This window comes from Rhinopithecus bieti, unplaced genomic scaffold (genome assembly GCF_001698545.2).
Source record: "Rhinopithecus bieti isolate Rb0 unplaced genomic scaffold, ASM169854v2 scaffold_28081, whole genome shotgun sequence".
Lineage (NCBI taxonomy): Eukaryota > Metazoa > Chordata > Mammalia > Primates > Cercopithecidae > Rhinopithecus > Rhinopithecus bieti.
In genome coordinates, this window is record NW_016812241.1 from 58,192 (window position 1) to 72,475 (window position 14,284).

General features: G+C 40.6%; 1 protein-coding gene across 4 annotated transcripts in view; it reads left to right on the top strand.

Moving 5' to 3' along the window:
• AKAP10 (A-kinase anchoring protein 10) overlaps positions 1–14,284 on the top strand; it is a 79,785-nt gene that overhangs the window by 14,925 nt on the left and 50,576 nt on the right. For 3 of the 4 annotated variants that reach the window (XM_017895771.1, XM_017895768.1, XM_017895772.1), the window contains exons 3-4: positions 2,458–2,640; positions 7,500–8,057. In XM_017895771.1, the coding sequence (XP_017751260.1) occupies positions 2,559–2,640; positions 7,500–8,057 (640 nt within the window). In that variant the 5' untranslated portion in view covers positions 2,458–2,558. The remainder of the gene's footprint in view (positions 1–2,457; positions 2,641–7,499; positions 8,058–14,284) is intronic. The other variant, XM_017895770.1, reaches the window with a different exon arrangement.

Below are 14,284 nucleotides of genomic sequence, written 5' to 3' on the forward strand. Positions count from 1 at the left end.
ATTTATTTATTTATTTTATTTTTTATTATTTTTTATTTTATTTTATTTTATTTTTGAGACAGAGTCTTGCTCTGTCGCCCAGGTTGGAGTGCAGTGGCCGGATCTCAGCTCACTGCAAGCTCCGCCTCCAGGGTTTACGCCATTCTCCCGCCTCAGCCTCCCGAGTAGCTGGGACTACAGGCGCCCGCCACCTCGCCCGGCTAGATTTTTGTATTTTTTAGTAGAGACGGAGTTTCACCATGTTAGCCAGGATGGTCTCGATCTCCTGACCTCGGGATCCGCCCGTCTCGGCCTCCCAAAGTGCTGGGATTACAGGCTTGAGCCAGCGCACCTGGCCGACGATGATGTTTTAAGTTGATATTTAGATAGATTGTGCTGAAGATGGTAAAGTCAGTGTGGGTGGGAATGCCTAGTAGCGGGTAATCAGTGATACAAGACCAAAGTCCAGGTCAAAGACAAGTCACAGATAGAGATCAGGGATTTCTCATCTGCTCTGCAGAGGTGTACCCCAGGAGCTGTTGCAAAGAGTCCATGTGGAGGGTGTAAGATGTTCCCCTTGAATTTGCCAGAATTACTTTTTTTTTTTTTTTTCTGAGACAGATTCTCGCTCTGTTGCCCAGGCTGGAGGGCAGTGGCGAGATCTCGGCTCACTGCAACCTCCGCCTCCCAGGTTCAAGAGATTCTCCTGCCTCAGCCTCCCAAGTAGCTGGGATTACAGGCACGCGCCACCATGCCCAGCTAATTTTTTTTGTATTTTTAGTAGAGATGGGGTTTCACCATGTTGGCCAGGCTGGTCTCAAACTCCTGACCTCGTGATCGCCCGCCTCGGCCTCCAAAGGTTCTGGGATTACAGGCATGAACCACCGCGCCCGACTCCTTGTTAAGTTTATTTTGGGGGTAAGCAAAGGAGGTTGCAGCTTTTAAAAAGTTTGAAAAGTATTGCTCTAGTAATAATTAAAGATTTGAGAGTAAGTATGCTTTCTAGCAGAAAGAATAAAAGAAGAACAGATAGTCTCAAGAAGAGGAGCCAAAGAAGCAGACCATATCTGACACACTGGGCAATGATAAATGGATATTAAAAGAATGAGAGGAATGAGCAGATAGAAGAGGAAATTAAGAGAGTATGATACCATGGAAACCAAGAAAGATAGACTATGAGGAAGGCGTGGTAAAAATAAGTTGCTAGTTCTAACAGAGATGTTTAGAGGGACCAGGGAAAGCCTTGTACAAATGAGTTAATAGCATTTTATATTATATACATCTAATTAAGAAACAATGCAAGAGTCTCACCATTCCTATAGACTCATACTTGTCTGAACACGAAAACTGGCTTTTGTTTATAAATAAGCTAAAAATTATTTTGCTCCTTCCAATTTCTCATGAAAATAAGAATAAACCTTCCTTTAAAATTGAAAAAATAGTTTGAAGATAGTCACTCTTCATTTTGTAATTCCCACAACTATTATTGAATGACTGAAATTATCTTTATTCTGAAACCAAAAGGGTGATATTGATATTTCTTCAGACTACTAAAAATATATTTTATGAATTTTGAGTGTGCTTTATCTTCTTTTTTTTTTTTTTTTTTTTTTTTTGATATGGAATTTCACTCTTATTGCTCAGGCTAGAGTGCGGTGGTGCGATCTCAGCTCACTGCAACCTCCGCCTTCCAGATTCAAGCAATTCTTCTGCCTCGGCCTCCCAAGTAGCTGGGATTACAGGCACCTGCCCCCACACCCGACTAATTTTTTGTATTTTTAGTAGAGACAGGGTGTCACCATGTTGGTCAGGCTGGTCTCAAACTCCTGACCTCAGGTGACCCACCTTCCTTGGCCTCCCAAAGTACTGCCATTACAGGCAGAGCCACCACGCCCGGCCTAAGGAATGTTTTTCTAGGTTTCCTCCCACCCTAAGCATTTATTCTGCAATTTCAATTTTGTTCCTAAAGCAAGCAAGGTTTAAGGATTTTTAAATAATCCATATTTTAGAATGCTTTCTGGCTTTGTTACTCTTTATACACAATAGAAGTTCTCAGAGAAAGATCTCGCTCTTTTAACTTTTTGGCACAGTATTTTGAGAATTATAAATAATATTAGAATGTTTTCTGGCTGGGTGTGGTGGCTCATGCCTGTAATCCCAGCCACTCTCCTGGCTGAGGCAGGAGAATCACTCGAACCTGGGAGGCGGAGGTTGCAGTGAGCCAAGATCGTGCCACTGCACTTCAGCCTGGATGACAGAGCAAGACTGTCTGAAAAAAAAAAAAAATAGCGTGTTTTCTTCCCAATTTTCTGCCACTTGATTAAGTTACTTTTCCTGTAAAGTATTTTTTGCTGAGTATGCTGACTTAAGAGTAATGTTACAAAATTTAATTTTTTAAAGTTCTCTGAAAGCCCCCTTATGAGAATTTTAGGCTATCAAATTGTGTTTAATTCTTAACAATTTTTTGAAAAATTATAGCTTCAATATCCGTACATTCCCCACAAAAAAGCACTAAAAATCATGCCTTGCTGGAGGCTGCAGGACCAAGTCATGTTGCAATCAATGCCATTTCTGCCAACATGGACTCCTTTTCAAGTAGCAGGACAGCCACACTTAAGAAGCAGCCAAGCCACATGGAGGCCGCTCATTTTGGTGACCTGGGTAAGTAACTATCATTTTTTGTTAACTTGCAACAGAAGGATTTGAGTACAATATGTGAAACTTCTGTCATAGGATACAGAACTATATAACTGGAAGATGCTTTGGAAAAAAATCTTCAAAATAACAACTACAAGTATAATGGTTAGCACTGTGTTGTGTTTCTGTAAGTATAGAATATAAAGCATGCCCAGTAGAAAAACAAGCATTTCCAGAAGAAATATGTCAGACCACTAAATATAAATATATGAAAAAGATGCTTCACTTTATTACTGAGGGAAGTGCAAATTAAAATAATCAGTTAATGTTCCCTAACATATTAGCATATATATATATGCTCTGTCGCCTAGGTTGGAATGCAGTGGCAGGATCTTGGCTCACTGCAAGCTCCGCCTCCCGGGTTCACGACATTCTCCTGCCTCAGCCTTCTGAATAGCTGGGACTACAGGCACCCTCCACAATACAAACAATACAATTGTTTGTATTTTTAGTGGAGATGGGCCGAGTTAGCCAGGATGGTCTCAATCTGACCTCACGATCTGTCCGCCTCGGCCTCCCAAAGTGCTGGGATTACAGGCATGAGCCACGCGCCTGACCCACATTAGCATATATTTAAAGTTTGACAATTTGAATGTTAGTGAAGATGCAAGGAAAAATACCCCTCCTATTTAGTGATAATGTAATTCGTTGAAGACTCTTTGGAAAGCAATTTGGAAATCAGTATAAAATGTGCATGTCATTTAGGCCACTCTTTCTAAGACCTAGTCCTCAGATATGCTCATTCATATGCACATGTATATATGTATGTTTAAGGCTATTCATTGTTGTATTGTTTGTGATAGCAAAAAATTATGGACAACATAGATATATCTGTTAGAGGAAAATAACCAAACTGTGGTATACTCATTGCTCTGGCGTATAGTGTAGCCATTTGTTTCTATTTATTTTTTTGGGGGGGACAGGATCTTACTCTGTTGCCCAGGCTGGAGTGCAGTGTACGATCATGATTCACTGCAACCTTCACCTCCTGGGCACAAGCTATTCTCTCGCCTCAGCCTCCAGAGTTACTAGGACTACAGGCATGTGTCACCACACCCAGATAATATTTTAATTTTTTCATAGAGTCGGGGTCTCACTGTGTTGCCCAGGCTGGTCTCAAACTTCTGGCCTCAAGCAATTCTCCCACGTAGGCCTCCCTAAGTGCTGGGATTACAGACGTGAGCCACCACACCTGGCTGAGTGTAGCCATTTAGAAGTCTAAAAAAGACATGGGAAAATGTCTAAGGCATGTTTAAAAGTGAGAAGCAAATCACAGTATATATGGTAAAATCCTTTATATTAAAATAAGTTCTTCCAAAACAAAAACATATGCAGGATACCTTTATTTTCTCAGTATTTGTTAACCAAATTTTTGCACTTAGAAAATTGCATGTCATGGCCGGGCGCGGTGGCTCAAGCCTGTAATCCCAGCACTTTGGGAGGCCGAGACGGGCGGATCACGAGGTCAGGAGATCGAGACCATCCTGACTAACACGGTGAAACCCCCGTCTCTACTAAAAAATACAAACAACTAGCTGGGCGAGGTGGCAGGCGCCTGTAGTCCCAGGTACTCGGGAGGCTGAGGCAGGAGAATGGCGTAAACCCTGGAGGCGGAGCTTGCAGTGAGCTGAGATCCGGCCACTGCACTCCAGCCTGGGCGACAGAGCGAGACTCCGTCTCAAAAAAAAAAAAAAAAAAAGAAAGAAAGAAAGAAAATTGCATGTCATGTTGTCATAAGTTGAAAAAAAGATCCATGAACGAATAGACTTCTAATAAAATCAGTCCTTCTTTTGACGTCTCTCTCTACTTTTGTGTGTATTCAAACCAGTGTCAATGTGTTTGTGGGTCACACTTAGCAATAATACATAGCAAACAAAATGCACGTGGCTCACAGAGTAAAACTGTAAGTTTTGCTGGATCACTCATAAGTTGCTGATGAGAATTTGAAATGGTACAGACACTCTGGAAAACAGCAGTTTCTTTTTTTTTGAGACAGGGTCTCACTCTGTTGCCCAGGCTGGAGTACAGTGGCGTGATTATAACTCACTGCAGCCTCAGCCTCCTCAGGTTCAGGTGATCCTCCCACCTCAGTCTCCTGAGTAGCTGGGACTACAGGCATATACCACCACGCCTGGCTAATTTTTGTATTTTTGTAGAGACAGGGTTTCGCCATGTTTCGCAAGCTGGTCCCGAACTCCTGGACTCAAACGATCCACTCGTGTGGGCCTCCCAAAGTGCTGGGATTACAGGCGTGAGCTACTATGCCTGACCTAAGCAGTTTTTTTGTTTGTTTGTTTGTTTTTTAAATTTATTTGTAGACGAATCTCTCGGGCTGGAGTGCAGTGGCCCAATTTTGTCTCACTGCATCCTCCGCCTCCCAGGTTCAAGTGATTCTCCTGCCTCAGCCTCCTGAGTAGCTGGGATGACAGGTGCCTGCCATCATGCCAGGCTGATTTTTTATTTTTAGAGATGGAGTTTCACCATGTTGGTCAGGCTGGTTTTGAACTCCTGACCTCAGGTGATCAGCCCGCCTCGGCCTCCCAAAGTGCTGGGATTACAGGCGTGAACTATCATGCTTGGCTGGTGGTTTCTTATGAGGTGAAACATGCAATTACCATATGACCTAGCAGTTGCACTCTGCATTTTTCCTAGAGAAATGAAAACTTACCTTCCTCCAAAAACCTGTGCACAAATGTTCATAGCACCTTAATATCAAAAAATTGGATGTTCTTCAGCAGGTGAATGAACTGGTTCATTCATACCATGGAATACCACTCAGCAATAAAAAGGAACAAACTGTTGATACATGCAACCACTTGGGTGACTATCAAGGGAATTTTGCTGTCAGACAAAAGCCAATCCCTAAAGGCTACATACAGTGTGATTCCATTTGGATACTATTCTTGAAATAGGGAAATTAGAGAAATGAAAAGATGAGTGTTTGCCAGATGTTAGAGACAAGGAGGTGAGAAGGGTAAGTGGGTGTAGTTATAAAAGTGCAACATGAGGGATCCTTGTGATGTTGAAATTCTATCTTGGCAGTGGATGCAGAAATCTCAATGTGATAAAATTACAAAGAACTAAAAACAGGAATGAGTACAGGTAAAACTGGGGAAATCATTTGAATAAGTTAGAGTGTTGTATCACTGTCAGTATCTTAGAGTGATATTGTACAATAGCTTTGCAAGATGTTACCATGGGAGAAACTAAAGTGTACAAGGGATCTCCAGGTATTATTATTTTTTTAGAGATAGGGTTTCACCATGTTGCCCAGGCTGGTCTTGAACTCCTGGGCTCAAATGATCCACCCGCCCCAGCCTCCCAAAGTACTGGGATTACAGGCATGAGCGACCACGCCTGGCCCTTTCAGTATTTTATCTTACAACTTCATGTGAATCTAGCATTATCTCATAGAATTTAATTAAAAGAAATTGTAAATCTCGCAGAAGATGAGAATTTCCTCAAGTTTGTGATGTTGACAAAGATGAACTAGTTGACATTGACAGTAAGACTGATGATGATGACATGGCGTACTTCAAAAAAATGATTTGAGTATCAATGGATTAAGAAAAGCTCTTTTGATAAATTGATGAAACCCTCAGTCAGTTTTGTAAGAATGACCATCTTTATGATCAACGGATTAAGAAAAGCTCTTTTGACAAATTGATGAAACCCTCAGTCAGTTTTGTAAGAATGACCATCTTTATGATCTTGCTATGAAAGCCAATTTAAAAAAATTTTTTTTTGTTTTTCCTAACAATTAGCTTGTGGTTATAATTATAACTTAAATTTAGTTAAATATAAGATAAATGATTTTTTATTAAGTTTAGTTTCATTTTTCAAGATACGATCTCAAAGCTACTCTTTAACCTACTATGAATGAATAATGCTGACTTCATAACATCTTTGTAGATATATCCACAATTTTCCCTCAGGATAAGTGCCTACAAGTGTAATTACTGAATTGAAAATCATGCAGTTTGCTAAGACTTTGCTATCTATTCCTGAATGCTCCTCCAAAATGGTTTTGCCAGTTACATCCCCATGACCAGTGAATGAGAGTGTTGCTTGTTTTCCTGTGCCCTTGTTACTGCTTAATAATTTTTGAAAAAAATCTAATTTGACAGCAAAAATGCATTTTATGTTAATTTGCTTTTCTGGAATTTTAATGAGGTTGAGTATAGTTTTAATATTTTATTGGCCCCTTTTCTTTGGAACTAGTATCATAAGTTTGTTTTCTTAAGAATTTACGTGGTCTGGGCTGGGTGTGGTGGCTCACGCCTGCAATCCCGGCACTTAGGGAGGCTGAGGCGGATGGATTGCCGAAGGTCAGGAGTTTGAGACCAGCCTGACCAACATGGCGAAACCCCGTCTCTACTAAAAATACAAAAACTAGCTGGGCGTGGTGGCGGGTGCCTGTAATCCCAGCTACTCAGGAGGCTGAGTCAAGAGAATCGCTTGAACCTGGGAGGTGGAGGTTGCATTGAGCCGACATCATGCCATTGCACTCCAGCCTAGGCAACAAGAGTGAAGAGTATCCCCAAAAAAAAAAAAAGAATTTGTACTGAATTGCCATTAAAAGAGATATGAGAATTATTGAGTTACGAAGAACTTTTTAATAATTTAGGCAAGTTTTGGAGAATTGTACTTTGTTTAGAAACCAAAAGCATAGTATTTGTAGTTTTTTAAATTTATTTTAGTTGGTAGGAAGTAAACTTTATTAAAGGTCTCTGGTACCAGTTATTGCTAAAAGTGATCGACTAATCTGTCAATCTGAAATTATTTGTTGCTGAACTGCTAATTCTTTTGCCTCTATCTTTTAGGCAGATCTTGTCTGGACTACCAGACTCAAGAGACCAAATCAAGCCTTTCTAAGACCCTTGAACAAGTCTTGCATGACACTGTTGTCCTCCCTTACTTCATTCAATTCATGGAACTTCGGCGAATGGAGCATTTGGTGAAATTTTGGTTAGAAGCTGAAAGTTTTCACTCAACAACTTGGTCACGAATAAGAGCACACAGTCTAAACACAGTGAAGCAGAGCTCACTGGCTGAGCCTGTCTCTCCATCTAAAAAGCACGAAACTACAGCAGTTTTTTTAACTGATTCTCTTGACAAGAGATTGGAGGATTCCAGCTCAGCACAGTTGTTTATGACTCATTCAGAAGGAATTGACCTGAATAATAGAACTAACAGCACTCAGAATCACTTGCTGCTTTCCCAGGAATATGACAGTGCCCATTCTCTCCATCTTGAAAGGGCCAGAGCAGGAACTCATCAAGTTTCCATGGAAACCCAAGAATCTTCCTCTACACTTACAGTAGCCAGTAAAAATAGTCCTGCTTCTCCGCTAAAAGAATTGTCAGGAAAACTAATGAAAAGTGAGTATGTGATTTTCTTGTGTGTACGTGTGTGTCTCACTTTCTTTTTTTAATTTACAAAGCAGAACTTCAGATGAGGAATAAAATGATTGGAATCTTTTTTTTCCTCCTCTAACTACTTGTAAATTTGGGAGAATTTGGAGAGTGTAGTAGAGTCAGATCGGTGTATGGAAAAGGAGCAGGAGGGGTATCTGGAGTGTCTGGACCTTCTAAGAAGTGTGTTATCAGAATTAGTAAATGAAGAAGGGTCAAATGTCCTACTTTTCTCCTCCACTGATTTTGAAATCAAACCATTATCCACATAGCCTTATTTCCTCCCTCAGTCTTAATTTTATTAATATTTTACTGCACTTTGCAGATAAAATTTTTAAAAATTATTTTTAAAATGGCCAATAAGTGACATTTATTAAGTTCTGTGCTTAGGGCTGGGCATGGTGGCTCAAGCCTGTAATCCCAGCACTTTGGGAGGCTGAGGCAGGCAGATCACAAGGTCAGGAGATCGAGACCATCCTGGCTAACACGGTGAAACCCCATCTCTACTAAAAATACAAAAAAATTAGCCGGGCGTGGTGGCGCGCGCCTGTAGTCCCAGCTGCTTGGGAGGTTGAGGCAGGAGAATGGCATGAACCCGGGAGGCGGAGCTTGCAGTGAGCCGAGATCGTGCCACTGCACTCCAGCCTGGGCAACAGCAAGACTGCGTCTCAAAAGAAAAAAAAACGTTCTGTGCTTAGTGTATATTTGGATTTTATTTATTAGTCACAAGACCTCTATGCAGGTAGTAGGCATGATTATCTTATTTACACATGAGAAAACCAGGGCTTAGAAAGGTTAGGTAACTTCCCCTAGGTTGTACAGTAAATGTGGACCTAGAAGCATTTTGACAAGAGCACCTGTTTTTTTTCTTCTCTATTAGTTTAGAAATTCTATACTCTTAATTATTACCTGGGATTTTGATTAGACAGCCTTCATGTTCTTCTTTTTCATCTTAAGTGTTCTTTGTGTCTCAAAGGGCTAAGTGATTTCAGATTTTTAGATCGCTCATTCTCAGTGAACTAAAATGAGGTCTAATCTGCTACTGAATCAAGTTTTCAGTGTGTTATTTCCTCCCTCCTTCCTTCCCTCAACCAGGCTCCTGAGGAGCTGGGATTACAGGCGCTCACCACCACACCTCGCTAATTTTTATATTTTAGTAGAGATGGGGTTTCACCATGTTGGTCAGGCTGGTCTTGAACTCCTGACCTCAAGTGATCCACCTGGCCTCGGCCTCCCAAAGTGCTGGGATTACAGGTATGAGTCACCACACCTGGCCGCATGTTATTTTCATCACAAAGTTATTGTAAACTGGGTGAAGTGGCACACACTTGTACTCCCAGCTACTCAGGAAGCTTAAGGTGAGAAGATTGCTTGAGCCCAGAGTTTTGAGACTAGCCTGGGCAACAAGCAAGACCCCAGCTCAAACAAAGAAAAAAAGTTAGGCCAGGCTCGGTGGCTCAAGCCTGTAATCCCAGCACTTTGGGAGGCCGAGACGGGCGGATCACGAGGTCAGGAGATCGAGACCATCCTGGCTAACACGGTGAAACCCCGTCTCTACTAAAAAAAATACAAAAAACTAGCTGGGCGAGGTGGCGGGCGCCTGTAGTCCCAGGTACTCGGGAGGCTGAGGCAGGAGAATGGCGTAAACCCGGGAGGCGGAGCTTGCAGTGAGCTGAGATCCGGCTACTGCACTCCAGCCTGGGTGACAGAGCGAGACTCCATCTCAAAAAAAAAAAAAAAAAAAGTTACTGAATTTTTTATTTCTATGGATCATTTTTTGTAGTTTCTTATTCCTTTCACACTTCATCCCACTTTTGATCCCATCTTTTATTTCTTTAGTTTTATTAAATGTATATTTATTGTCTGATAATTCTACTGTCTACAGTTTTTGTGGACCTGATTCAGCATTTCTTTGTTTCCTCAGATTCAGACTCTTGGTGGCTTGTGATTTTAGTGATTTTTGGCTGTGAACATGTTTCTTGGAGTTTTATCTGTGGGAATTCTCTATGTACTCTGTATAAATTAGGTTATTTCAGGTGTTTGCACTCTCTTTTGCCATGCAGCTGGGGCCTGTGTCACTACCCTTCTGGTACCACTTAAAACTGAATTTTTGTCTTGGGTGCTCGTACTAATCCTATATGAGTGCAGGTTTGTACTTATTGCAGAAATATGATAGTTTTTGATTATGGGGTATTGTCCCAGGTGGTGCTGGAGTGTTAATTAATATGCTGTCTGTTAAACTTAATGTGTTGTCCCTGTAAAACCTTCCAAAATTCTGAATTCCAGAATACTACTGGCCCCAAATGTTTCAGATAAGGGAACTGCCTGTATTTGTTTCTGGCTCCCAGTGTTTTCCTTACTTTAACACAAACTCATCTTTTTAAAAAACATTTTGAGGGAATTCAGTATTGGAAAACATTTCTAACCTGTTTCTGGAAATGGAAGTCCAAAGTCTGTTTCTGTAATTGTTATTTTTTTGAGATGGAGTCTCACTTTGTTACCCAGGCTGGAGTGCAGTGGTGTACTCTCGGCTCAGTGCAACTTCCACCTCCTGGGTTCAAGCGATTCTCTTGCCTCAGCCCCCTGAGTAGCTGGAAGTACAGGTGTCCACCTCCATGCCTGGCTGATTTTTGTATTTTTAGAAGAGATGGGGTTTCACCATGTTGGCCAGGCCAGTCTTGAACCCCTGACCTCATGATCTGCCCACCTTGACCTCCCAAAGTGCTGGGATTATGTTTCTGTAATTGTAATACATTTATTGTTTTTGGAAACTGTCTCTGCTTTGGTGGTAATTTTCAATAAAAATAGAAATAGCAGTGGAGTTATTAAAAGACCATTAGTTACATTTGGCCCTTTTTCATTATCTTCAAATGTTATATATGGTAAGTTTGACCTATTTAAAACATATACTTCTATCCGTTTTAACACATAGATTCCTGTAACTGTCACCACTATAAGGGTAAAGAACAGTTCCTTCACCTTTCAAGTCATACCCCACCTCTGTCCCAACACTTGGCAACCACTGATCTGTTCTCCATCTCAATAGCTTGCCTTTTCTCTCTTTTTTTCTTTTTATTTATTTATTTATTTATTTTTGAGACAGCATCTTGCTCTGTCTCCCAGGCTGGAGTGCAGTGAGGCAATCTTGGCACACTGCAACCTCCGCCTCCTGGGTTCAAGCAATTCTCCTGCCTTAGCCTCCCTCGTAGCTGGGATTATAGGCATGCACCATCATGCCCGGCTAATTTTTTTGTACTTTTAGTAGAAGCGGGGTTTCACCTGTTGGCCAAGCTGATCTCGAACTCTTGACCGCAAGTGATCCACCAGCCTTGGCCTCCCAAAGTGCTGCGATTACAGGCGTGAGCCACTGCACCCGGTCAGGACTTTTTTTTTTTTTTAATTTACATTCAACTTGTCATTTTTTTCCTTATATGGATTGTGCCTTTGGAGTCATACCTAATCAAGGGTCATGAAGATTTTCTCATATGTTTCCTTATAAAAAAGTATCGTGGTTGGCCAGGCGCGGTGGTTCATGCCTGTAATCCCAGCACTTTGAGAGGCCCAGGCGGGCAGATGACGAGGTCAGGAGACCAAGACCATCCTGGCTAATACAGTGAAACCCCGTCTCTACTAAAAATACAAAAATAAATAAATAAATTAGCTGGGCTAGGTGGCGGCCGCCTGTAGTCCCAGCTACTCGGGAGGCTGAGGCAGGAGAATGGCGTGAACCCGGGAGGCGGAGCTTGCAGTGAGCTGAGATCGTGCCACTGCACTCCAGCCTGGGTGACAAAGCTAGACTCCATTTCGAAAAAAAAAAAGTATTATGGTTTCACACTTTACATTTAGATATATATCTTCTTTGAGTTAATGTTGTGTAAGTGTGAGGGCTAGGCCAAGTTTTTTGTTTGTTTTTACATATGGATGTCTAGTTGTTCTAATACCATTTGTTGAAAAGACAACCTTTACTCCTTTGAATTGCCTTTGTACTTTAGCCATATTTGTCTAGGCCTGTTTTTGGACTCCTTTTTCTGTTTCAAGATGTGTGTGTCTATTCCTTCGTTAATACCACATGGTCTTAATTACTGTATAGTAAGTCTTAAAACTGGGTAATGGTGGCCTTATAAAATGAATTGGTAAGTTTTTATTTTTACTCTGTTTCCATTTTCTAGAAGAGATTGTGTAGAATTGGTGTCATTTCTTCTTTAGATATTTGGTTGAATTGGGAAGTGATGCCATCTGGGCCTAAGGTTTTGTTTTTTGTGTGTGAGACAGAGTCTCACTCTGTCACCCAGGCTGGAGTGCAGTGGTGAGATCTTGGCTTACTGCAACCTCTGCCTCCTAGGTTCAAGTTATCCTCCCGCCTGAGCCTCCCAAGTACCTGGGATTACAAGCATGTGCCACTATGCCCGACTAATTTTTGTATTTTTAGTGCAGACAGGGTTTCACCATGTTGACCAAGCTGGTCTTGAACTTGTGACTTCAAGTGATTCGCCTACCTTGGCCTCCCAAAGTGTTAGAATTATAGATATGAGCCACGGTACCTGGCACAGGCCTAAGGTTTTCTTTCTCAGAGTATTTTAAACTATGAATTCCGATTATTTAATAGATAACAGGAATATTTAAGTTATCTACTTCTTCTTGAGTGAATTTTTACTGTACTTTATGGCCTTTGAGCAATAAATTGTATTGAATTGTCGAATTTATGGGCATGTAATTATTTATAGCATTTTGGGTTTATAGTGGTATCCCTCTTTTATTCCTGGTGTTGGCAATTGTGTCTTGTTTTTCGTTGTCAGATTGTATAGGGATTTATTAGTCTTTTCAAAGAACTAGCTTTTGTTTTCATTTTCTGTTGTTTTGTTTTCAATTTCATTGATTTTCTGCTCTTTATTATTTCTTTTCTCCTGCTTGCTTTGGGTTTATTTAACTCTTTTTTTTTTTCTCCCAAGTTACTTAAAGTAGAAACTTAGATTTCTGGTTTGAGACCTTTCTTTTCTAAGATAAGCATTTAATACTGTAAATTTCCTTCTAACCACTGCTTTAACTATACCCCCATAAATTCTGGTATTTTGAACTGAACACAAATGAAATGTTCTAATTTCCCTTGAGTCTTCTTCTTTTACCCATGAATTATTTAGAAATATGTTATTTAGTTTGCAAGCAATTGGAGGCTTTTTTCCTGTTATTTTTCTACCATTTATTTCTCATTTCACTATATTACGGTCAGAGAATATATTTGAATGATTTCATTTATTAATTTTAAAATAACATTAAAAAAATTTTAATGTGAATGTACCACATACAGTGTGAAGAATGTGCATTCTGTTTTTGGACAGTTTTCTATAAATGTCAAGTTGATTTAGTTGGTTAATGATGGTATTCAGTTTGTCTTTATACTTGCTGATATTTTGTATGCAATTATATTACTTTATTACTCAGAAGAGTGTTGAACTTTCCAACTACAATTGTTTTTCCAATTTTACTTTCAGCTCTATCTGGTTTTGCTACACGTATTTTGAGGCTCTGTTGTTAGGTGTGTACACATTTAGGATCGTATCTTCTGGGTGAATTGCGTGTTTTATCATTATGTAATTCCCTCTTTATGGTAATTTTCCTTGTTCTGAGATCAGAAATATCTGTTGTCCAATTTATATAGACACTGCAGCTTTCATTTGATTAGTGCTTGCATGGCATATCTTTTTCCATTTTTTTCCTTTTGACCTACCTTTATAATTCTATTTAAAGGGGGCTTCTTATAGGCAGCATATAGTTGGGTTGTGTTGTTTATTTATTTTTTGAGACGGAGTTTTGTTCTTGTTGCCCAAGCTGGAGTGCAGTGGTGCAATCCTGGCTCACCGCAACCTCCACCTCCTGGGTTGAAGCGATTTTCCTGCCTCAGCCTCCCGAGTAGTTGGGATTACAGGCACGTGCACCACCCCTGGCTAATTTTTTGTATTTTTAGTAGAAACGGGTTTTCACCATGTTAGCCAGGCTGGTCTTGAACTCCTGACCTCAGGTGATCCACCTGCTTTGACCTCCCAAAGTGCTGGGATTACAGGCGTGAGACACTGCACCCGGCCGAGTCATGTTATTTTTTTTTTTTTTTTTTTTTTTATTTATTTATTTATTTTTTTTGAGACGGAGTCTCGCTCTGCGGCCCTGGCCGTAGTGCAGTGGCTGGATCTCAGCTCACT